The 24,797-nt window shown below is 40.1% G+C and overlaps 2 protein-coding genes across 9 annotated transcripts in view; both read left to right on the top strand.

Moving 5' to 3' along the window:
* The window catches only part of pleca (plectin a), a 105,287-nt gene extending 92,271 nt beyond the window's left edge, over window positions 1–13,016 (top strand). For all 8 annotated transcript variants that reach the window (XM_039606038.1, XM_039606042.1, XM_039606043.1 and 5 more), the window contains 3 exons: window positions 902–4,249; window positions 5,190–12,130; window positions 12,224–13,016. In XM_039606038.1, coding sequence (XP_039461972.1) covers window positions 902–4,249; window positions 5,190–11,387 — 9,546 coding nt within the window. In that variant the 3' untranslated portion in view covers window positions 11,388–12,130; window positions 12,224–13,016. The remainder of the gene's footprint in view (window positions 1–901; window positions 4,250–5,189; window positions 12,131–12,223) is intronic.
* A 1,862-nt stretch (window positions 13,017–14,878) lies between these two features.
* On the top strand, window positions 14,879–18,035 carry LOC116315304 (doublesex and mab-3 related transcription factor 1-like). The gene is made up of 3 exons (XM_031733575.2): window positions 14,879–15,959; window positions 17,336–17,523; window positions 17,657–18,035. Exons 1-3 carry the CDS (start codon window positions 15,524–15,526, stop codon window positions 17,801–17,803), a joined length of 771 nt encoding a protein of 256 aa, XP_031589435.2. The 5' UTR covers window positions 14,879–15,523; the 3' UTR covers window positions 17,804–18,035.
* Window positions 18,036–24,797: the final 6,762 nt, after the last annotated feature.

The raw sequence follows: 24,797 nt of genomic DNA, 5'->3' as shown, positions 1-24,797 counted from the left end.
TTCTAATGATTTCCTCTAGCAAATAAAATGTTACAAAAGAAATCAGCTGCTCCCTAAACCAGACGTCAGTTTAAAGGTCAATGTGACAGGTTTCTAAAGTGTTGAACCTTCCTTGTAGGTATCAGTCACCACAACAATACCTTCTTATGTAACAGTAGAACTCATCTCAGACTTGAGGGATCTTGGATTTGTGTCATGTCACGTGCATTTAAATCCAAGCTTGCTGTGTTAAATGTTACATGAAGTCATGCTGTGTTTGCTGCATCACTATGCTCTTCTTCTTCTTACCGATGATATTATGTTTCTTTTCATTCTGATTGCTGCAAAAATATATATGTTTGGGATTATTTAATCTGCACTCGGCACTTTTTGCATGCTGCTAATTATTTATTATTTGCTTGGTTTTTTTTCTTGTTATTTTACACTTTTCAATAAAACCTATTTATGTTAAGAAAATCAATGAGTGGTAGAGAGAAATGTATAAAATTGTGACTGAATTAAATCCTAGTGATTACATATCAAAGTTTTTCACTAAAATACATCACCAGCAACAAAACCTCCACGCCTTCAAAATATTAACACTGTGATGAGTTCACTTGTAAACAGAATTTGCAGTTGTTTTTACCAACTCCATAATATAAAGTACTGTATAATATTACCAGACTTTTTACACTGATTATGCATGAGAGCAACGTGTAGTGTTGTCCGGTGTTGTGAAAGTGTCATACATTGTGTGCCATACGTTAAATGAACGTGAAAAGCATTTCCCAATGCAGAATTATCTCTCCAGTTAAAAATCTGTGTTGTGTATATTGAGTCATAACTATGCCTATTGTTGTATTTTATGATCTAAAACCTCTAACATGCAGCTCCCTTCACTCCTTTGCTTTTATTAATGCAGAAAGCTTCTGAAAAAGTTAAAGAAGAGGAGAGGAAACGTATGGCAGAGATGCAGGCGGAATTAGATAAGCAGAAACAGTTGGCTGAAGCTCACGCCAAGTCTGTGGCCAAAGCAGAGAAAGAGGCAGAGGAGCTGAAATTAAAGATGAAGGAAGAGGCCAATAAGAGACAAGACGTTGCAGTGGATGCTGAAAAACAGAAGCAAAACATTCAGCAGGAGCTGCATCAGCTGAAGAGTCTGTCAGAGCAGGAGATCAAGTCCAAGAATCAGCAGCTGGAAGAGGCGCTCATCAGTCGTACCAAGATCGAGGAAGAAATCCACATAATTAGGATTCAGTTGGAGGCAACAATGAAACAGAAGAGCACAGCTGAGACTGAGTTACAGCAGCTCAGAGACAAAGCTGCTGAAGCTGAGAAGCACAGGAAGGCTGCTCAAGACGAGGCGGAAAGGCTTCGCAAACAGGTGACTGAGGAGACTCAGAAAAAGAAAAATGCTGAAGATGAGCTAAAGCGTAAATCTGAAGCCGAGAAAGAGGCAGCCAAACAAAAGCAGAAAGCACTGGATGACCTGCAGAAATTTAAACTACAAGCCGAAGAGGCAGAGAGGCGCATGAAACAGGCTGAGGAGGAAAAACTGAGGCAGATTAAAGTTGTAGAAGAGGTGGCACAGAAGACTGCTGCCACGCAGTTGCAAACCAAAGCTATGTCATTCAATGAACAGGCAACAAAACTGGAAGAATCTCTCAAGAAAGAGCAGGGAACTGTTCTTCAGCTACAGGAGGAAGCCGAAAAACTCAGGAAACAACAAGAGGAAGCTAACAAAGCCAGGGAGCAAGCAGAGAAAGAGCTGGAAACATGGAGACAGAAAGCCAATGAAGCTCTCCGCTTGAGGCTACAAGCTGAGGAGGAAGCTCAAAAGAAGAGTCAGGCTCAAGAGGAAGCAGAGAGGCAGAAGGTTGAAGCCGAGCGAGATGCCAAGAAAAGGGCTAAAGCTGAAGAGGCTGCACTTAAACAGAAGGAGAATGCAGAAATGGAGCTGGAAAAACAGAGGAAATTTGCTGAACAGATAGCCCAACAAAAACTGTCTGCAGAGCAAGAATGCATACGCTTAAAGGCTGACTTTGAACATGCTGAGCAGCAGAGGGGCCTGTTGGATAGTGAGCTCCAGCGTCTGAAGAACGAGGTGAATGCTGCAGAAAAACAGAGAAAACAGCTCGAAGACGAACTGGCTAAAGTCAGAAGTGAAATGGACGCTCTGCTACAGATGAAGATTCAAGCTGAGAAGGTGACACTGTCAAACACAGAAAAGAGCAAACAGCTTCTTGAGTCTGAAGCGCAGAAAATGAAACAACTGGCTGAGGAAGCTGCTAGACTGAGATCAGTCGCCGAAGAGGCGAAGAAGCAGAGGCAGACTGCAGAGGACGAGGCAGCCCAGCAAAGAGCTGAGGCGGAAAAAATCCTTAAGGAAAAACTGGCTGCTATCAATGAGGCAACTCTGCTAAAGACTGAAGCGGAGATCGCCCTCAAAGCTAAAGAAGCAGAGAATGAAAGACTAAAGAGAAAAGCTGAGGAGGAAGCCTATCAAAGAAAGCTGCTGGAGGACCAAGCTGCTCAGCATAAGCAAGAGATTGAGGAGAAAATCACACACCTTAAGAGCTCATCTGACTCTGAGCTGGAGAGACAAAAAACTATTGTGGAAGAAACTTTGAGGCAAAAGAAGGTGGTCGAAGAGGAGATTCATATCATCAGAATCAACTTTGAGAAAGCCTCAAAAGAGAAGTCAGATCTAGAGGGTGAATTAAAGAAACTGAAGGATATTGCAGATGAGACTGAGAAGAGCAAACTTAAGGCTGAAAAAGAGGCAGACAAACTAAAAAAGCTTGCTGCAGAGGAAGAGAAGAAGAGGAAAGAGGCTGAGGAGAAGGTGAAGAGGATAACTGCAGCCGAAGAGGAGGCAGCTCGTCAATGCAAAGCTGCTCAGGAGGAAGTCGAACGCCTCAAAAAGAAAGCCGAAGAGGCAAATAAGCAGAAAGAGCAAGCTGAGAAAGAGGCAGAAAAGCAGGTCATTGTAGCCAAAGAGGCAGCACAAAAATGCAGTGCCGCAGAGCAGAAAACTCAAGATGTTCTCAGTAAGAATAAAGAAGATAGCCTTGCTCAGGAGAAGCTTAAAGACGAATTCAAAAATGCTAAGAAACTTGCAGAAGCTGCTGAGAAAGCCAAAGAGAAAGCTGAGAAAGAGGCTGCCTTGCTCCGCCAAAAAGCAGAAGAAGCTGAAAAGCTGAAGAAAGCTGCAGAAGAAGAAGCCGCTAAACAGGCCAAAGCTCAGAAGGATGCAGAGAAACTGAGAAAAGAAGCAGAGGAAGAGGCCTCTAAGCGAGCTGCAGCTGAGCAAGCAGCCCTAAAGCAGAAGCAGCAGGCTGATGCAGAGATGGCCAAGCACAAAAAAGAGGCGGAACAAGCACTTACACAGAAGTCGCAGGTGGAGAAGGAACTGACACTGGTTAAACTTCAGCTGGATGAAACTGATAAGCAGAAGAAGGTGTTGGATGAAGAGCTTCAGCGAGTTAAAGGTGAAGTAAATGACGCTGTCAAGCAAAAGGCACAGGTGGAGGATGAGTTGTCGAAAGTTAAGATCCAGATGGAAGAGCTCCTGAAGCTTAAGCTCAAAATTGAGGAAGAAAACCGGCGCCTGATGAAGAAGGACAAAGACAGTACACAGAAATTACTTGCAGAGGAAGCAGAGAAAATGAAGAGCCTTGCAGAGGAAGCTGCTAGACTCAGCGTGGAAGCTGAAGAAGCTGCCAGACAAAGGCAGATTGCTGAATCTGACTTGGCTGAACAGAGGGCACTTGCAGAGAAAATGCTAAAAGAGAAAATGCAGGCCATCCAAGAGGCTACGAAACTAAAAGCTGAAGCAGAGGAGCTCCAGAAACAGAAGGACCAGGCACAGGAAAAAGCTAAAAAACTTTTGGAGGACAAACAACAGATCCAACAGCGCCTTGATAAGGAGACAGAGGATTTCCAGAAATCCCTGGAAGCCGAACGAAAGAGGCAATTTGAAGTTGCAGCTGAAGCAGAGAAACTGAAAGTGAAAGTGAAAGAGCTCAGCGATGCTCAAGCTAAAGCTGAAACGGAGGCAAAGAAATTCAAGAAGCAAGCCGACGAAGCAAAAACTCGTCTCCAAGAGACTGAAAAACAAACGACAGAAATCGTTGTGCAGAAGTTGGAGACACAGAGGCTACAGAGCACGAGAGAAGCTGATGACCTGAAGAAAGCCCTAGCAGACCTTGAAAAGGAGAAAGAGAAACTGAAAAAGGATGCAGAGGAGCTTCAGAAGAAATCTAAAGAGGTATTGTGGCCTGTATTAACACTGTTATTCAGTTTAAAGACTCTTATAGTTAATATTGTCCTGTTAAACATGTAAGTGACAGTAGAGTGTTTGTGTTAGCATGCTTAAATACATTACAGAAAGATATAGTAGTAGTACAATATATGTGTGTATATATCTATATATAGATATATATAGATATATATTATAAATAGTTCAATTTATATAATTGCAGAGTGTTTAACAACAGGAGCACTGATGTTCTAGGTGCTAAATGTAAAGCAAAAGCTTGGTGACAGTTAGGTTAGCATGTTAGCTGTTATTTGGCCAGGAGCAATGCATTTTCTCATTGTCACTATTTTAACTAAATTATATTTAATATCGTGGCTCAAGAGTTGGGAGTTCGCCTTGTAATCGGAAGGTTGCCGGTTTGAGCCCCGGCTTGGACAGTCTCGGTCGTTGTGTCCTTGGGCAAGACACTTCACCCGTTGCCTACTGGTGGTGGTCAGAGGGCCCGGTGGCGCCAGTGTCCGGCAGCCTCGCCTCTGTCAGTGCGCCCCAGGGCAGCTGTGGCTACAATGTAGCTTGCCATCACCAGTGTGTGAATGTGTGTGTGAATGGGTGCATGACTGGTTGTGTAAAGCGCTTTGGGGTCCTTAGGGACTAGTAAAGCGCTATATAAATACAGGCCATTTACCATTTAATATGTTATGTAATTTTTTTTAAGGGGCTAAATTTTGTTTTTATTGGGCAAAGCTACATTAGCAGTACCCAGTCTAGATACTAAGCTAAGTTTACTAACTGCTAACTGTAGCTTCATATAGACATGAAAGTGTTATTGATATTTTAAATATATAGATATACTGAGTTATTTCTTCCAATATCTAAGATGCATTTATTGATGAGTGATATTTCACTAACAGTTTACTGCCGTTTTAAAAAACTATGTTTTTCCTAACAGATGGAAAATGCCCAACAAGCGCAAATTGAGCAGCAGAAAGCCATACTTCAGCAGTCTTTCCTCACTGAGAAGGAGGTGCTGTTGAAAAGAGAAAAGGCTGTTGAAGATGAGAAAAAGAAGCTTGAAAAGCAGTTTGAGGATGAAGTAAACAAGGCCAAGGCTCTTAAAGATGAACAAGAACGTCAGCGTAAGCTAATGGACGAGGAAAGGAAGAAACTTCAGGCCATTATGGATGAAGCTGTAAAGAAACAAAAGGAGGCTGAAGCAGAGATGAAAAACAGAGAGAGAGAATTGGACGTGCTAGAAAAGAAAAGGATTGAACAAGAAAAACTTTTGGAAGAGGAGAACAAAAAGCTCAGAGAGAGACTTCAGAATCTTGAGGTTGCTTCAAAGCAGGGTTCATCAACAACAAAGGAAATTGAAGTTCAGACCGATGAGGTCCCAGAGGACCAGCTCGTTGCTATGACAATGGTAGGAACAACAAAGAAAGTTTTCAATGGCTCTGTTGAGGATGGGCTGAAGAAAGATGGAGAATCAATGTTAGCATTTGACGGAATAAGAGAGAAGGTTCCTGCTGAAAGGCTTCATGAAGTTGGTGTCCTGACCAAGAAGGAGTTTGATAAATTGAAAAAGGGCAAAGTTTCTGTACAAGAACTCGGAAAAACAGAGAAGCTAAAAGCATATCTTAAGGGAGAGAGCTGTGTTGGAGGCATCCTGACTCCTTCCAAAGAACAAATGAGTATCTATCAGGCTATGACAGAGAAGAAGATTACTCCAAACACTGCTACAATGCTCCTGGAAGCTCAAGCAGCATCAGGCTTCATTGTTGATCCAGTGAAAAACAAGCTTCTCTCTGTAGATGAGGCTGTTAAGGAGGAGTTAATTGGCCCTGAACTTCATGACAAGATGCTTTCTGCAGAGCGGGCAGCCACTGGTTTTAAAGATCCTTTTACTGGAGCCAAAATCTCTCTTTTTGAGGCCATGAAGAAGGGACTTATTGAGAAGGAGCAGGCCACCAAATTCCTGGATGTACAGCTTGCAACTGGTGGCATTATTGACCCCATCAACAGCCACAGAGTTCCCCTTCAAACAGCCTGCAAGCAGGGTCAGTTTGATGCAGACATCAACAAAAAACTCAGCGATCCCAGCGATGACTGCAAGTTATTCATTGACCCAAGCACACAGGAGCAACTCACTTATAAACAGTTACTGGAAAAATGCAATAAGGATACAGAGACTGGCCTGCTGATATTACCAGTGACAGAGAAAGCAGCTCAAACAGAGAGAACATACACAGATGTGGAGACTAAAGACATATTCAGTAAATCAAATGTTGATGTTCCTTTTGGAAAGTTCAAAGGAAAAACTGTCACCATTTGGGAAGTGATAAATTCAGAATATTTCACAGAAGAACAAAGAAGAGAGCTGATCCGACAGTACAAGACTGGCAAGATCACAGTGGAAAAGATCATCAAAATTGTCATCACTGTTGTGGAAGACAAGGAGAAGAACAATGAAAATGTGTTCAATGGCTTGAGGGCTCCAGTCTCAGCCAATGAACTGCTAGAGTCCAAGGTTATAAACAAAGATGTGTTCAACAAGTTGAGTAATGGAAAGATAACAGTTAAAGAGATCTCTGAGATGGATCCTGTGAAGAAGGCACTGAATGGGACACCCAGCATTGCTGGACTGTTCTATGAACCAACCAAGGAGAAAATGCCTTTCTATCAAGCTATGAAAAAAGAATTACTTTCTCCAGAGACAGCCTTGAATCTTCTTGAAGCTCAAGCAGCAACAGGGTTTATAATTGATCCTGTAAAAAATGAAAGAGTCCCCGTTGATGAAGCTGTTAAGTCGAGTCTTGTTGGCCCAGAGCTGCATGAGCGTCTTCTGTCAGCAGAGAGAGCTATCAGTGGCTACAGAGATCCATACACAGGAAAAAATGTATCTCTCTTTGAAGCCATGAATAAAGGCCTTATCAAGAGAGAACATGGCATCCGTCTGCTAGAAGCACAACTTTCAACAGGTGGAATTATTGACCCCATCAAAAGCTATCGCATCCCACATGAAATCGCCTGCAAGCGTGGGTATTTTGATGAGGAAATCGCCAAGACCTTGAACACAAACACAGATGAGACAAAGGTCTTCTATGATCCCAACTCACAAGAGGATGCAACTTATGCTCAGCTCTTGAATAAATGTGTCATAGACAAAGAAACTGGACTTCCAATGCTCTCTCTCTCAAAGAAGGCTCCAAAGCCAAAGGAAGACAAACAGATTACAGAAGCTAAAACAAAGGAAGCTTTGAACCAAGCCACCATGGAACTGGAGTATGGACCTTTCAAAGGGAGGAAAGTCACAATCTGGGAAATCATACACTCTGAATACATCACTGAGGAACAAAGGATAGAACTGATTCGCCAGTACAGAATGGGTTATGTGACAATTGAAAAGCTGATAAAGATTGTGATAACAATGGTTGATGAAAAAGAAGACAAAACAAAAGAAGAGGCCTGCTTTGAAGGCTTAAGAGCACCAGTCACTGCCAGTTCATTACTTGATTCCAACATCATTGATAAGGCTACATTTGAGCAACTCCAAAATGGTAAAAAGACACCCAAAGAAGTCAGTGAAACTGATAAAGTCAGGAAGTACCTGCGGGGCACAGACCGCATTGATGGTATCACAATGGGAGATTCTGATGAAAAGTTGAGCATCTATCAAGCAATAAAAAAAGGTATTTTGCAACAGAGCACTGGGCTCACATTACTTGAGGTCCAAGCAGGAACTGGTTTCATAACAGATCCAGTCAAAAACCTGAAATACTCTGTGGATGATGCTGTGAAAGCTGGAGTCGTTGGTCCAGAGCTTCACGAGAAACTCCTCTCAGCAGAAAAAGCAGTGACAGGATATAAAGATCCATATACAGGCAATAAAATTTCTCTGTTGCAAGCCATGAAGAAAGAGCTTGTACTGAGGGAGCATGCTATTCCTCTTCTTGAAGCTCAGTTTGCTACCGGAGGGATAATTGATCCAGTTAGCAGCCATCGTGTTCCCAATGATGTGGCCATTCAGCGGGGCTACTTCAGCAAACAAATGGCTAAATCTTTTAGTGAACCCACAGGTGATGTTAAGGGCTTCACTAATCCCAACACCAATAAAAGAGTGACCTACAAGGAGCTGCTGGAGAAATGCAAGAGAGATCCCAACACTGGTCTGTGCTACCTCCCTCTGTCAAAGGTTGAAGCTCCTGCTCCTGTTGAGAAGTCTTACCAGTACTCAGAGGAGCAAGCCCAAACAGATCTAGCTAATACTCAAATTGACATCCCACTCAAGAGTTTTGCAGGAAAGAGTACGACCATTTGGGAAGTCATGAACTCAAATTTGCTTCCAGCAGAAGAGAGGCGCCGCCTCATGGAGCAGTATCGCCTGGGGCAAATCACAAGAGAAAGAATGCTAATTGTCATCATTGAAATAATTGAACAAAGGGAGACACTAAAGTCTGAGCAGAGTATGTCCTGTGATGTAATCAGAAGAAGGGTTACGATTGATGAGCTGTACAATGCCCGAATTATTGACTTGCACACATACAACCTTCTGAAACAAGAAAAGATGAATATTCGGGAAGTAATGGAAATGCCATCAGTAAAGCAGTACCTCTTTGGCACTGGTTGTATTGCTGGAATTATGTCAGACAGTCCTCCAAAGATCAGCATTTACCAGGCTATGAAGAATGGACAGATTAAGCCCGAAGTCGCTTTGAATCTCCTTGAGGCCCAAGCTGCAACAGGATTCATGATTGATCCAGTTAAAGACGAACTTCTAACAGTTGATGAAGCTGTACGTAAGGGGCTTGTAGGTCCTGAACTCCATGATAAACTTCTCTCTGCTGAGAGAGCAGTTACAGGTTACAAGGATCCATACACTGGAAAAGTGATTTCTCTCTTTCAGGCAATGAAAAAAGACCTCATACCTGAGGACTATGCCTTAAGGCTTTTGGAGGCCCAGAATGCCACTGGAGGACTGATGGATCCTGAATACTACTTCCATCTCCCCATAGATGTTGCCATGCAGCGTGGATACATCAACAAGGAGACACTTGAGAGAATAACTGAGCCTGCTGCGGATGTGCGAGGTTATACTGATCCAACAACAGATGAGAAACAGTCCTATGCCCAGCTACTGAAAAGATGCAGAGTGGATAAAGAAAGTGGTTTGCGGCTGCTTTCACTGGCAGACAGAAGGCTTCTCTTTAAGGGTCTCAGAAAACAAATCACTGTGGATGAGCTGCTCCGGTCGCAGATTATCAACCAAAAGACATACAGTGATCTCACTGAGGGGATCATCACAGTGGAGGAGGTCAGCAGGGATGTGAAGAAGTACCTTGAGGGGACCAGCTGTATTGCTGGCGTGTATGTAGAATCAAGCAAAGACCGTTTATCAATTTACCAAGCAATGAAGAAAAACATGATCAGACCAGGGACTGCCTTTGAGCTTCTTGAGGCTCAAGCTGCCACCGGTTATGTAATTGATCCAATTAAGAACCTAAAACTAAATGTCACTGAAGCTGTTAAAATGGGTGTTGTTGGCCCAGAGTTTAAAGACAAACTCCTCTCAGCTGAGCGAGCTGTGACAGGCTACAAAGACCCTTATTCTGGCAAGGTTATCTCTCTTTTCCAGGCAATGAAAAAGGGACTCATTCTGAAAGACCATGGCATTCGTCTGCTGGAGGCTCAGATCGCTACTGGTGGAATAATTGATCCACAGGAGAGTCTCCGATTGCCAGTAGAAACAGCCTATGAACGTGGCCTCTTTGATGAAGAAATGAATGCTATCCTCACTGACCCTTCTGATGACACAAAGGGCTTCTTTGACCCCAACACTGAGGAAAACCTCACCTACCTGCAGCTGATGGAGAGATGTATGATAGACCCAGAGACTGGCCTTGCTCTTCTGCTACTGAAAGAAAAGAAACGTGAGAGAAAGACATCGTCCAAATCTTCTGTTCGCAAACGAAGGGTTGTCATCGTCGATCCAGAGTCTGGCAAAGAGATGTCTGTGTATGAAGCGTATCAGAAAGGACTTATTGACCACCAGACTTATCTAGAACTTGCAGAGCAGGAGTGTGAATGGGAGGAAATTACTATCACTTCATCTGACGGAGTTGTGAAATCCATGATCATTGATAGGAGGTCTGGTCGACAGTATGATATCGATGATGCAATTTCAAGGGGCTTGATTGATAAGTCGGCTCTGGATCAGTATCGATCAGGAATGCTGTCCATCACAGAATTTGCAGACATGCTGTCTGGAAATATGAGCGGAAGCAGATCACGCTCATCCTCCTTTGGCTCCTCTTCTTCCTACCCCATGAGCCCAATACCTTCCATAAAAACACCAGCAACCACATGGAGTGACCCAACAGAGGAAACTGGCCCTATAGCTGGTATTTTAGACACAGAGACATTAGAGAAGGTGTCTGTCACAGAGGCCATTCACAGAAACCTTGTTGATAATATAACAGGTCAAAGGCTGCTGGAAGCTCAGGCCTGCACAGGAGGCATCATCGACCCAAACACTGGAGAGAAATTCTCAGTTGCAGATGCAATGAATAAAGGGCTTGTGGATAAAATTATGGTGGACCGTATCAGTTTAGCTCAGAAGGCGTACAATGGATTTGAAGATCCAAGGACTAAAACCAAAATGTCAGCAGCCCAAGCTCTAAAGAAAGGCTGGCTGTACTATGAGGCCGGACAACGGTTCCTAGAGGTCCAGTATCTCACCGGTGGATTGATTGAACCGGATGCTACAGGCAGAGTCTCCATAGATGAGGCCGTGAGAAAGGGCACCTTAGATGCACGCACTGCACAGAAGTTACGAGACGTTAGTGCATATTCAAAATACCTCACGTGCCCTAAAACCAAGCTGAAGATCTCCTACAAGGATGCAATTGAAAGGAGCATGACAGAGGAGGGAACTGGTCTGCGACTACTTGAAGCCTCATCTCAGTCAAGCAAAGGCCTTTACAGTCCCTATAGCATCAGTGGGTCTGGCTCTGCTACTGGTTCACGGTCTGGCTCTAGAACTGGTTCCAGGTCAGGCTCCAGAAGAGGCAGCATGGATGCTACAGGATCAAGCTTCACAACAACCTTCTCTTCTTCTTCCTACAGTTCCCCAAGCTATGGCCGCAGATACTGATCTGTAAGGGAAGGATGTGCTATAAAGCCACAATGCTCACCAGATGCCTAACTCTCAGTGGAATAAAGACTACCTTTATTCTGCTCTGCATGGGGCTGTTACATAACTTTCAAATTGAATAATTTTGTTTATTGTATATGTCACATTTACATTTAGTGTTCATGCTATCTCATCAGACTTTCTGATTATGTACTGTAAGCAGCTAGCAACCGCTCATTATTTTCAGTATCTATCACAGATGTTTCAAGTGTACATGATATTTTTTAAGTTTAACATCATAAGCATTTACTGTTCCAAAAACACTTAAATGAAATACTGTGTTACACTGTAACCAAAAGTGTTCATGACCCTTAGCTTAAACTGTTAGAACCAAATTGGATGTAAAAACTCAAATTCCTGTACATGTGTATATTTCTGAAAATTTTATCTAAAGAAAGATAAAAAGCAACTCTGCAGAGCAGAATATTGAGTCTCCTGAGGATTAATAAAACTGCTTTAAGGATATGCCAAGCTTCAAGATCTTTTCTCTCCTGGGCAACACTGCCGTATAGACTCTACCCGTATCTGAAGTCTTCTCCATTCCCATTTGTCTTAAAACCTGGACTTCCAAGAGCAAGTTTCCACAAATGAAACGATAATGTAGCTTAATATGACCATTAACACCTTCAGAAACTTCTGGACTTTACACATCAAACTTCAAGACCAACACAATTAAATTCCAGCCTTTCTGGACACTTTAAAAGGTAGGTAGACATTTATGATTTGATTACTTTACATTTTGTGATTTTGTAATTCAGGGAAGTCTGATGTTTGTGTGGAATTCTTCTGCTTCACAGTTCACCTTGCTCAGATGTCTTCCAGAGACCCATGGTGTAATTTGGACTTTGACCTTCACTGTAATCAAGAATTTTATGCAACAGCACTGAAACACATTTGCGCATATAATATATTATCAGTTTGTTTTAACAGTGGACCATTTTGAAACTTGCATCCAACCTTGAACTCATTTAAAGGCCTAAACCATGCTTTGTAAGTGCCTGCAAAATACTGTTTAACACTTTACTGGGTTGATGAGTGTTAGGAGACGTTTCATGCTGTAAACTGACTGAAAAAGCAGTGCTATCTATAATTTAATAAATAGTGTGTTATCAGGTAAGCCTTTTTACAGTCTGTTCCAGTATGTCACAAATACTTCAAGTATTTTCCCCCCTTCAAAGGCAAATAATGTCTGTAACATACTGATGATTATAGAGAGCGCAGTTGCTATAAGCCATGAGTTAGCATTTCTTTGAGAAAGACCTTTAAGCTTTGCACCAGACCCAGTATTTGTATTTTACACTACGTATAGCTGTTTTCAGTTAAATCTCCTTTGTAAACACAATGGATCTGTATCATTTTATTTTCATACTCTAAACGTGCATGAATTACTAACATTTAAAAGGTGCAAAAATGAAATCCATCTGTATCCATTAAAGCGTTTTGTTTTGTTATATTTTGAAAGGTTTGAAGGATGTATTTTACTGAGGGTTGTCGAGCCTTGTTTAAAATGGTGTATTTATAATAAAAATGGTGATGAGGAATTTTAATGTAACACCCACCCTGTGTAAATAAACAGGAAAATGAAATGTTTTCTCAAGTGTATTCATTGCAATGCTGGTACTTAGTGCAGAATATTTAGCAGTTTTCAGTCAACTATGAGCAACACATGCACTGATTAAAAATGTCGGCGCATGGTCTCATTTTTTAAGTACATCGATATAGACTAGTTTACAGGGGGTTTATCAGTTTAATCCTATAATTAAACTTTATTTTTATTTGTAGTCTTTATGTGACAGTGGAGAAAGTTAAAGATGTCTTGCGTTGGTAAAGAGAGCTGCTGAGAGCAAACAGCTCTTTTGCCCATCTCCAGTGGCTTCAATTAAAAATAAACTACAGGAATTTAGAAATGAAAAGCATCTTTAAAAATATTTTTCATTTTAGCATTGATGTAAGTGACTGTAAAAAATGTGCAGCCTAAACTCTGAATTAGGCTGTGATACACATACAAAAAGTATGTTTTCAATGTCTAAAAGCTGCCACATTATCTTGATTTTGATGAATTTAAGTAGGTGGTCAGCATGGATGTAATGCATCGATGGCCAAACTTGATCCCCTTATAGATTGAAATAATAAAAAAAAAAAAGTATTGAGAAAAAAAAAACATAATTTAAACCAAATTCATTTAAATTTTATTCATATGCTTGATCTGCAACTGGATTGAAATGTGTATCAGTTACAGAGGGAGGGAGGGTTAATCTTTGGAATTGTCCGGAAAAAATTAAACATGCCAAAATTACAATTTTGTACAAAAATTGCATTATTATCCAGTAGTGTGATAACATTTCAGTGTCAAGTCAGTGCTTATGATAAGAGCTCATCTGGTGCTGGGCTAACATGAGAGGTTTACTATATTTAATTTTTCTTCTTCTGTCGTGCATTTAAATCTAAGGTTAAAGGTATGTTTGATTTAATCTTCCTCATGTGTGGATTGTTTTGTCAGAGGCACGTTTGATGTCCTTCAGCTACAGCTTAATTTTTTTGTGATGTAAATAAAACAAAAAACTTTAGTTACAACAAACATAAATGAGGCAGTTGTTAATAAGTAGCAGGAAAAGAGCTATTCAGATCTAAAAAATATAGATCTGTCGCTTTCCCATTTCTTGAGCTGGGGGCCGGATCATGGTAAGGTTGAGGGCTTTCAGGACTTTGGGTCTGTTCATGGTGATCTTTTTTTAAAAAACAGATTTTTTTTCATGTACTCAAATTCATGGGACATTTTTATTATAATGTAGTAAAAGAAAAAAGACCAATTCTGAGCCAGGAAATTAACATGAAAATGAAATAATTCATACAAACAGTATCTCTTCAAAAAAAATTATCTAAAATTTTTTGTCTCTGTCTTAAATGTTAACCCTCAGGCTGTGCTTGAAAATATTTATTGTGTGTAAAAATTTGCTTACATGTTTTTTGTTTGTTTGTTTTTGATGGGCAGTAAGAGATAAGAGGTATTCAACTATTTGATTTCAACATCTTATAGTTTCTCCTCAAACATTTGTGCTGCCCTCAAAGAGGCTCCCAACTGCAATTACACTGTAATAAATCAATTTCTTAAATAGGATTTAATTTACATAAGTAGGCTATATATCATATTTCTATTTAAAGGATAACAAGGATCTGTTAATTTGCTCCTCCTTGAAAAAACTGCAAATAATTTAAAAAAAAAAAAATACCTTAAATAAAAGTGCACGTATTCACTTTTTCTTGGTCTCTTTGGTTCGTTCCCCAAATTATCCTTAAAAAATTGCAAAGCACCAAGTCTAGTTCTTGAAATGCTTTATGCAAACCAGCACCACATCTTTTGCCTCTCAAAACTACCTCATGTCACTTTCATCATATGCATTGTTTAAAACAAGACAGTCGGAAAAACCTGCTGTCAGTTTTATTTATATAGCGCTGCGAGGCCCTTAAATTTACATGTTATGGAGGCTGATACAAGATTGTGCAGGCTTTCACTGCAATCAGCAGAAGAGACCCAGTTACTGAAGCAAGTGTTATAACTGCACAGCACAATGAAAAAAAAAAAAAAAAAAAAATTCGCAGCTGACACCTGCACTGGGTGGATTAATAAAAAAGTCCAAGGTTTTGGTGAGGTTTTGCAAAACTTACCCTCAAACTAACGAAATTATATGAATGACAGTCATACTGTACAAATAACATTTTGCTGTAGGTTTATCATTACTTATAAAAAATTGTCTGAAATGTACAGTTCGTTCTAAGATGTAATGAGAAACATTTTTGCCCCTGAGTGACCTGACATTAGCAGCCTGGTCTGACCAAGCAATTGCTCTGCTCTGACCAATCAAAAGGCAAATTGAGAAAATCAGCACGTGATTGGCTCACTGCCCGTGGGACAATGAGAGTGACAGGTTTCCCAGACTTGAAAATGATACTTTTTCCTCTGTAGGCCTATCTCTCTCTCTCTCTCTCTCTCTTCTTCTTCTTTTTCTAAAAAAAAAACAAAAAAAAAACATAGTTCACGTTGGGTCACACGAGTGGGCCCATTTGGTTGATTTAGTGCGGACACCACGGTTAATGAAATGTCCATGTCTTTACCTAAAGACTCAGCAGGGACAAACGACTACGCAGGGAAGCCAAAATGCGCCCGGTGCCGACACCACGGGATTATCGTCCCGAAGAAGGGCCACACAAAAGTCTGCCCTTTCTTGAAGTGCCAGTGCTGGAAGTGCTACCTGATAATGGAGAGGACGAAGATCGCCGCCCTACAGAGGGAAATGAAAAGAGCCATGAAAGAGCCTCGACCCGGAGCCAGAAGGGTTAACGAGCGGGGGGAAAAGGCTTTTGGGACCTCGAACCCAGATGGGGGTGCTCCATCCACATCTGAACCGATGTGCCCGCCACCCGGAGGAGGCCCGGAGAGGAGCTCACCCGCCGACCCTAGGAGTAGGCCTGAGGCGGGAGGACAGCCCGAATCCGGCTGTCGCGACAGCAGGGATGTCCTGCCGTCGGCTAGTGGTAACTTTACACCTCTCACTAAGCTAATACTGTTAATTATGAAATATGAAACGTTGAGCTCAACGGACTGAATTAACATGAAGTGGGAAAGTCGTTAATATAAGCAGACATCTAAACACCGACAAACGAATTAGCAAAAAATTATAAAACTAAACTGACATCTTTTTCTCTCTCCCGTATTAGCATACATATACATTTGTATGGGAGCTTGTTTCCGCCAATAAATACAAACTTTTGACTGGCAGAATTAAGCCAACTGTCCGGTTACTATATAGCTATTAAAATTTCTTAATTGCTTAATAGCTCAAATTTTAAGGTTATTATTTCAATTTGTAGTTATTTTCTCAGAAATTTGAATTAGTAATTTATTTTATTTTGAAATAATAATCTGACATTCTTATGTCCTTCATAGGATTTCAGTTGATTGTTTGTTTGTTTTTTAAAAATTATTATTTGTTTTTAATGCTTTTACATATGCATTTAAAATCATGCTTCTGAATTAAATACATGCACAAAAAAAGAGAAAAAAGTGTGAGAGAATAGTTTGACTTGTCTTTTGACAAATTTAATATCTTTAGGACATGAAGAGGGGCTAAAGTTAGCAGGTTTAAACTTAATGGAGCACTGATATTCTAATGCATACAAAGTGAGACATTTAAGATTTTACTGTGACTTATTTAAAGTATAAAAGTAATACTAATGATAATTTTGTTTATGGTCTTTGCTGATTATTCTTGTCACAAAGTTTAACAACTTGAGCCGGAGGTGCACCCACTTGATGAAAGATTCAGTGCACATATTTTTACAATATTTAATAGTAAAATTCGTGTTATTGTTTCATTATATATACCAATAAACTATATAATAAAATAGTTTAAGCTACATTCATAAACTGTATTTGTTAATATTTGCATAATCATTGATGTGGGTGTACATCCATGCAAATTAATCTTTTTTCTTTTTCACTGTGCATCTAATTTTGTCTGATTTTTTTTTTATCTTACTAACCTTCTTTGTCTTGTTATATTGTATTTATTTTATTTATTTATAATATTTATTGTATTTATTGGGCTATTCTAATTATTTTTAGGAATTTCCTGGGGTAAATAAATAATATCTTGTTTATCTCATTTCATCTGATTTTTTAAATTCTGTGTGTTTTAGAGTGTATTTTCATCTTGATGGATAATTATGGGTGTGGTATGGAAGCTTGTTTCTGCCACTGAATTAAAAAAAAATACACTTAATAACTCAAATTTTAGACTAACTCAGAAGTAACTTAAAAATGTCTTCAGTGTTGAGTCTGAGTAAGAGTTGAGTAAGAATCTGTGTGTTTAAATGTACAGTAGCTTATAATGCTTTGTCTTTCCTTCCAGATTCACCTTTTTTCAGTGAATTCGGGCAGATGGCACGTCTGCCTCTTGTTCACTTTCCAGTTAGCATGCCAGGCTATCTCCCCAGCAGCATTTCCTCTCCATCTCATCAGTTCCTGCCCAACATGTGGCTGCCCCCTGTACCTGTTGGGTACCTTTACCCTCCTCCGCTACAGCCTGGACCTCCAGCTGTAAGCCACTGTTTCTACTACACTACATGAAAGATGTGCTGAAAAAAATGGCTGTAATGATCTTCGAAATTTTTCGTTAATATTGTTTAGTCAGAGATGTGTAATGCAATAAATATGCTTGTATCTCTGTCAGGACTGCAGGGGAGCCTTCTTTACCCATCAGCCACTGCCTGAGACTTTTAAGGAAGAGCTAGTGTCAAGGCAGCACCCACCACCTCCTGCACCCAGAGCCACTGAGCAGGAAGCTGCTCAGCAAGTTGATGAGGGGAATGAATCATAAAAAATATGTATATATGTTTTCCCTCTTATTAAGTTATTGTGTTTCTTGTTCCTTTGTTCCAATTCAAGTTTAGGGTCTTGAATTGTTGTTGAATTGTTGAAAATTTAAAGGTTACACATCTGTTTTATTTTCTGGATTTTCAAAATCAGTTGTTAAATGTTTTATTAGGATTTTTATTTTTAAAAAAATATTTACTGTTGTTTAAATTTTCAATAAAGTATGTGTCAACATATCTATGTAGCATTTCCTTTATTTTTTTAATTTTATTTTTAGTTTGTTTTGTAACTGAGCCATATTGTTTGGTAGTTGTTTTTTGTTTGTTTGGGTTTTTTTTGTTGTTGTTTCCGAGCACTTTGAATTAGCCCCTGAATTCTGCAAGTTGTCCACAAGGGGGAGCAGACACACTTTCACTCTAATCCAGGGGTGTCAAACTGACTCCAGTTAAGTGGCCACACGTGGTCAAGTTATAGCTCAGTTGTTCAAATTAAACAGTTATATGTGAGTTATTCAAATTAAATAATATTATTTTTATTGTATATAATTCATTTGATTTGTAAAGGTCAAAAATACTTGGACCATGGGTTCATTTTTGCAGCTGTGTAGTAATACAGGAACAGCAGTGCAGTTTATTAGAAAACTGAAGATATTCACTGCAGTTCTCACCAAACCATCGGGTGATATTGGACATTTTGGTAGTAGTTCTGGCCCCTATGTCTCATGTTCGACACACCTACTTCAAACCAAATCAAAAGTGCATAACCAATATTCACTACCTGCAGGGCCGGCGCTTTGTAAAGTCTGACTTTTATCCAGTGACTGTGAAGAAAGAAGGGAAGTTTTTTTTCTGTGTTTTTGAAGTCAAACTTACCAACACAATTCCAAACATGCACCAATCTACCTGCAGTAGCTCTGCAGCCCACTAGAGGGCCCTGCTGTACAGTTTGAGTCTCTTCACGCTCAGCAAAAAACCAAGAATGCGCCCACATTTTTCCTCATTTTTTGTGTTACATTGAAAGAGGAGCCAAAAGCATTAGTGTCGTTTATTACACTTGCTGGAGAAATGTCTTGAAATAGCTATAGCGCACTGTAAATAGGCAGATGCATGAGTGGTCCAGCATTAAATCATCTCTGGTACTAAAGGGAGTAACCTATTAAGCACTTTATGCTCTCTTGGCTGTCTCTGGGTATTCACTGACCCTTCCACTCCTTCATGCTGATATGTTTAGCATCTTGAAGCTTTCTAAAGAATTCCAGGAGGAGGCGTGCTGTGGTTTCGCCATGCTGGTGAGATTTTCATCAGATTGATTCATGTTTGCATGAGCAACTTCAAACCAAGTCCCTAAGTGCAGGACTCAGGAGGCCGGGGATTGCCTGAATTCCTGAGAATACAGATGAATAACAGACGACATTCTTCTTTATTCGTCCTTTCTCCACTTTCTCTCTGCATCCTTGCTGTTTTTTTCTTGCTTTTTTCCTGTTTTGTCCCTTTGGACTTACAGGAAGGTCTTCAGTCAGAACTGGAATCATTTACAGCCCTTTTATTATAACCTCCTGAGAGCCGAGGAAAGGAGAAAATCTTCCCACTTAACTTTTTTGTGATTTCCTTCCTCTTTGGCGGTAATAGAGGCCACCCAAACACATGGGGGATGTCAGTGGGGAAAGCCCAGGGTGTCCTCTCTTTATTACATCAGGACTTAGTAAGGTGGCTCAAATAAGTCAAAAGATACAGACCAAAAACAAATGTCCATTAGAAAGGACATAAATGAATAGGCTTCTTCTCAGGAGGATATTATAATTTCTATAGATTGTTTGTTGTTAATGAATGCCTTAATTTTAAATAAAATAATAAAGATGCATGAAATTTAAACATTTGGGGGTGAAAACAAATTCTGCTCCAAGTATTTAAGAGAACAGGATTATAAGGCCAACTCATCATAAGAGCAATGAGCTCCTGTGATTTTGTTTGCATGTATAAATACAAGGAAAGCACACAGAGGTGCTTCAAATACTCCAAAAATAGCAAATGAAAGCCAACCTAATGTTACTCATTACAGCCAGTAAAAGCTGATCCAGGCGCCCAGTGAGTTCTTTTAAGGTAGTCTTTCTTAAGGAGGGAGAAGGCCTATCACCTGGGCTGAAAGCATTGCTTTTAAAAGTTTTGGGTAGTGCTGCTTTTCTCTTCTCAATAATAAATTCAATTTTATTTACTTAGTGCCTAATCACAATCACAGTCACCCCAAGGGTTTTATGTTGTAAGGTAAAGACAATAATAGAGAGAAAACTGCAACAATCAGATGAACACGCACCTGGTGACAGTGGGAAGGAAAAACTCCCTTTTAACAGGAAGAAATGTCAGACAGAACCAGGCAGCTGCTATGAGTGGATGGAGGTAAGGGGAGCTAGATGGGACAAAGGACACACTGTGGAAAAGTTAACAGTAACTAATGATTAAATGCAGAGCAGTGTATAAACCCATATAAACACGAGAAGCTCCCAGCAGCCAGGAAGCGTAACTAAGGGAGGGTTCTGAAATATAAAATCTGAGTTTACATCTGGACTTCAGATTTGCTCCACTGTTCACAAAGTGTCAGAGATTAGAAGGATTAAAGGTTTTAAAGAAAAATTCACAGGGACAAAGAAACAAACTGAAATCAGTCATTACAGATTAAATAAAGTGAGTTAACAGCCTTACTTGCATGACTGCAGATCTGCAGAACAGGTTCTTTAGGTCAACACTACCAACACGCAATTCTTCTTCAGCATAAAACTTGCCTCACATGCCTTTAGACCTTTAAATATTGTTTTTGTCACCATTGTCTGCAGGTTATGCACTTTTAAGGGGCAAGGATAGGTAGAGTGGTGGCCCCATGATCGGAAGGTCGGGGGTTCGAATCCACTGAACGGCTACCCTGAGGTACCCCTGAGCAAGGTACCGTCCCTGCATACCGCTGCTTCACTGAGTGAATGGGTTAAATGCAGAGAGGAATTTCCCCACGGGGATCAATAAAGTATACATTATTATTATTATTATTAAACATCACATTGAATGTCAGCAACAAAGAACAAGCAAGTGTATTTACTTTCAACACTGTGGAGTCTCCAGGTAACTGAAAAAGCACCAACTGTGAATCTTTTGATCTTGTGTTGAATTATTCCAATTCAAACATGTTCAGATTCCTGGTGAAAAACTCAGTATGCTTGATAGAAAAAGGTCAGAGACGTCTGATGTTAGGTAGGTTTTAGTCTAAAAAGTGAAAAAGAAAAACAGCTAAACCAAGGCTGGGTTGATATTTATATCATGCAGTATGCTTCCAGAATTCACTTTATAATGGCTGGTAAAAAGTTTCCAGCTGCCGCCTACACACAGTCCCGAGGAAAATTCATAACCTCACAGACTCTCCTGAGTTATCCAGTTATGTAAGGTTGGCGTCAGTTACAGTGAACACATAAGCAGCTTAGATGAACTTGTTTTATCGAAAGCTTAAGCTTCTGTTATGCTGCAAACTGCAGAGGTGAAGCTTTTGAAACCAAAAATCAGCAATGGAAAATCACTCAGTCTATATTTTTCTTTATTTCTGTCTGCAAAAATGCACTTTATGAAATGCAAAAGTACGCATTATTCACCCGATGCATCATGCATTGTTTTAGTCTTGCAGTATTTAACTGTTAAAAGTTACTGCTGTATGTTAACGGTCCCAGTTGAGTTTTCTTGTAAAGTCTGTTTCCCCGCAGAGTTGCACAGTTTGCACTGATGCCTAACAATGCATTTTCTTGCAAGACTGTTCCACTGCCCCAAACAAAACCAGTTAGAAACTCTGCTTGTGGAACTTGTGACTTACAACGAGTTTTAAAGATAATGATCTTCAGCAGCCCTTTTAGCGAGTGCATGTAATTGTGTAGTGGTGCTTTCAGTTTTAAATGGACCAAACTTGGCACCTTTGTAATCTCCAAAATTGAGCATTGTTCAGACATTGTTAAGAGAACAAATCATAAGGATTTCCTAACTCAAACCATTTATTTATTTATTTATTGTTTTGCCACCCCAAACTGGAGCAAAAAGAAAACACTGACATCATGCATCAACAACATGACATGAAATAAGGGTTTAAAAGTTGGGTGTTCTAATGCAGAGTTTGCATCTCTTTTAACTCGTGCAATGAATGGACGATTTATGTTCCTACTTCAGTGTTTTTGTTGCTTTTTTGCAAGCCCTTTGGATGCACAGAGGAAGGAATTGTGTGACAGCACGAGTAGACTGAATGCTGACTGGTCAAAAATGTGAAGAGGAAAAGGAGCAAATACAGAGTTCTGCTGGATGTAGTGAGGGGAAAAAAACACATCAAAGATCACCAACAGTGGCTACAGTCAAGGCTGAAAGGAGAACCCTAAGATGTAGTGCAATGGCACAGTGCGGGGAAAATAATATCTCCGAAATAAGTCACAGTCATTTCTATTTGTGCCACTACAGTACAGTACAGTCCTCCTCCGTGTCCAGGCTGACCTGTGCTGTCATTCTCAGACTCTCTGCTCTTTGTGTATTCAGACAACTGGCTTCAATTTTTGCATGCAAAATCAAATTTTTATGTTATACAACACAATTTCATCCATCATCACAGAAAGCATCCTCTGCAACTCAAAAATGACTTGAAAAAGAAACCTAAAAAGAGCATGTGAACACAAGAATCACTGCCAGTAAGAGTGAAAGGCTTTTATTATTCCTCAGAATCTCCACCCTGAATAAGAATGTGTTGCGGTAGTGACAGCAGATGCAGAGATAACAGCTTTAATGTTTGGCTGTGCTTCACCTTTTTAAGCTGCTTTGAACGATTGTGTCTGATTCAGAGATAACAGATACCATCGCATCACTGCTGACAAAAGACTTTCACAAGAACTGGTTTCCTCTAAAATTCAAATTATAACAGTGGGAAGGAGACCACACCTGGTGGGTAATTTAGGATACAAAAATAAGAAATGACATCTATGAGCTTAAGTACTTTGTACAGATATTATTTTTATTTAATGTCTTTCAAAATCAACATGTGTTTCTCAGCCATGACGACAGTAACCCTGCGGGCTGTATGTGACCGTTGACACTAAGTGCTGCTGTTAATGGAATGTGGCCCGTTGGGATGACTACAAACATTTATTGGATGTGCTAAAGAATGTCTAAAAACAATAATTGCTCTGGCAATTATTGTTTTTTATTACAGAGATCAAACCACTTTAATTGTTTTAAACAAACTGACAGCTATCACAACTATAAAAATTGATTAGGTGTGGTAATTATCACTCTAGTCTCTTCCAAGGAACCTGATAAGATATGCAAATTTTCTTGGGAAGAATGGTTGGACCGTTTCCCAGGCACAGGGCGCCTCATGTAGCGAGACCTTCTGAGTTGATGATTGATAAAAGTTAATTTTCCACATGTCAATCTGAGAGCTTCTCTGTACAGATGTGGGAGGGATTCAGTTGTGTTATTTAATACTAAAGTTCAACGTGAGTTTCAATAACTTAAAAAAAGAGTAGTCTGATTATGCTTAATTATTCTGACACGCGTTATTCTACTTGTGCAACAGATTTCCTGCAGCGTTTTCAATAAGCTGGTGAACTTTTAAAGCATAACTCAAGATAGAATTACAGTTTATTTTACACAAGCATCTTTGTGAGCCAGTAGCTGATCTGTGCGTCGCTAAGTGGCTGAAAAAAACCTCTTTCACTGGAAATGAAGTATAAAGAAGCATAAAATGTAATTACCTGTATTCACTTCAAGTTTTACTTTATCGCAGTTTGTCAGCAGATACTCTTCTTGCTCTGCACAATAAGACTGCTGGCACCACCCATGACACGCTCATAAAACATGTCTACAGTAAATTCTCCCACAGCATAGACAGTTAAAGATTTATTGTAGCTGTCAGCTCTGCAAGAGAAACACTGAGAAGTAAAAACAAAAGCATATTGTGTCCCAAGACCTTTAAAATAACCTGAACTGTGGACATGTGACAGATTATGTTCCTCTTAGCTGTTCTACCTTGTTGCTGCTTTGGTCTCACCTTCTAAATAAACAATCACACTTATGCAGACAAAGGTTGGTGTAAGGATTGACGATGATATGATCAAAATTTATGATTTTCTAATCTGTTATTATGTTGAAATAAAGGAATACTTTGAAATTTTGAGAAAACTGCGGAGATCAGAGAGTAGATAAGTACAGGGAGTGCAGAATTATTAGGCAAATGAGTATTTTGTCCACATCATCCTCTTCATGCATGTTGTCTTACTCCAAGCTGTATAGGCTCGAAAGCCTACTACCAATTAAGCATATTAGGTGATGTGCATCTCTGTAATAAGAAGGGGTGTGGTCTAATGACATCAACACCCTATATCAGGTGTGCATAATTATTAGGCAACTTCCTTTCCTTTGGCTAAATGGGTCAAAAGAAGGACTTGACAGGCTCAGAAAAGTCAAAAATAGTGAGATATCTTGCAGAGGGATGCAGCAGTCTTAAAATTGCAAAGCTTCTGAAGCGTGATCATCGAACAATCAAGCGTTTCATTCAAAATAGTCAACAGGGTCGCAAGAAGCGTGTGGAAAAACCAAGGCGCAAAATAACTGCCCATGAACTGAGAAAAGTCAAGCGTGCAGCTGCCAAGATGCCACTTGCCGCCAGTTTGGCCATATTTCAGAGCTGCAACATCACTGGAGTGCCCAAAAGCACAAGGTGTGCAATACTCAGAGACATGGCCAAGGTAAGAAAGGCTGAAAGACGACCACCACTGAACAAGACACACAAGCTGAAATGTCAAGACTGGGCCAAGAAATATCTCAAGACTGATTTTTCTAAGGTTTTATGGACTGATGAAATGAGAGTGAGTCTTGATGGGCCAGATGGATGGGCCCGTGGCTGGATTGGTAAAGGGCAGAGAGCTCCAGTCCGACTCAGGCGCCAGCAAGGTGGAGGTGGAGTACTGGTTTGGGCTGGTATCATCAAAGATG

This window comes from Oreochromis aureus, linkage group 22 (genome assembly GCF_013358895.1).
Source record: "Oreochromis aureus strain Israel breed Guangdong linkage group 22, ZZ_aureus, whole genome shotgun sequence".
NCBI classification, from domain to species: domain Eukaryota; kingdom Metazoa; phylum Chordata; class Actinopteri; order Cichliformes; family Cichlidae; genus Oreochromis; species Oreochromis aureus.
This window is presented reverse-complemented; position numbering and strand designations above follow the sequence as displayed.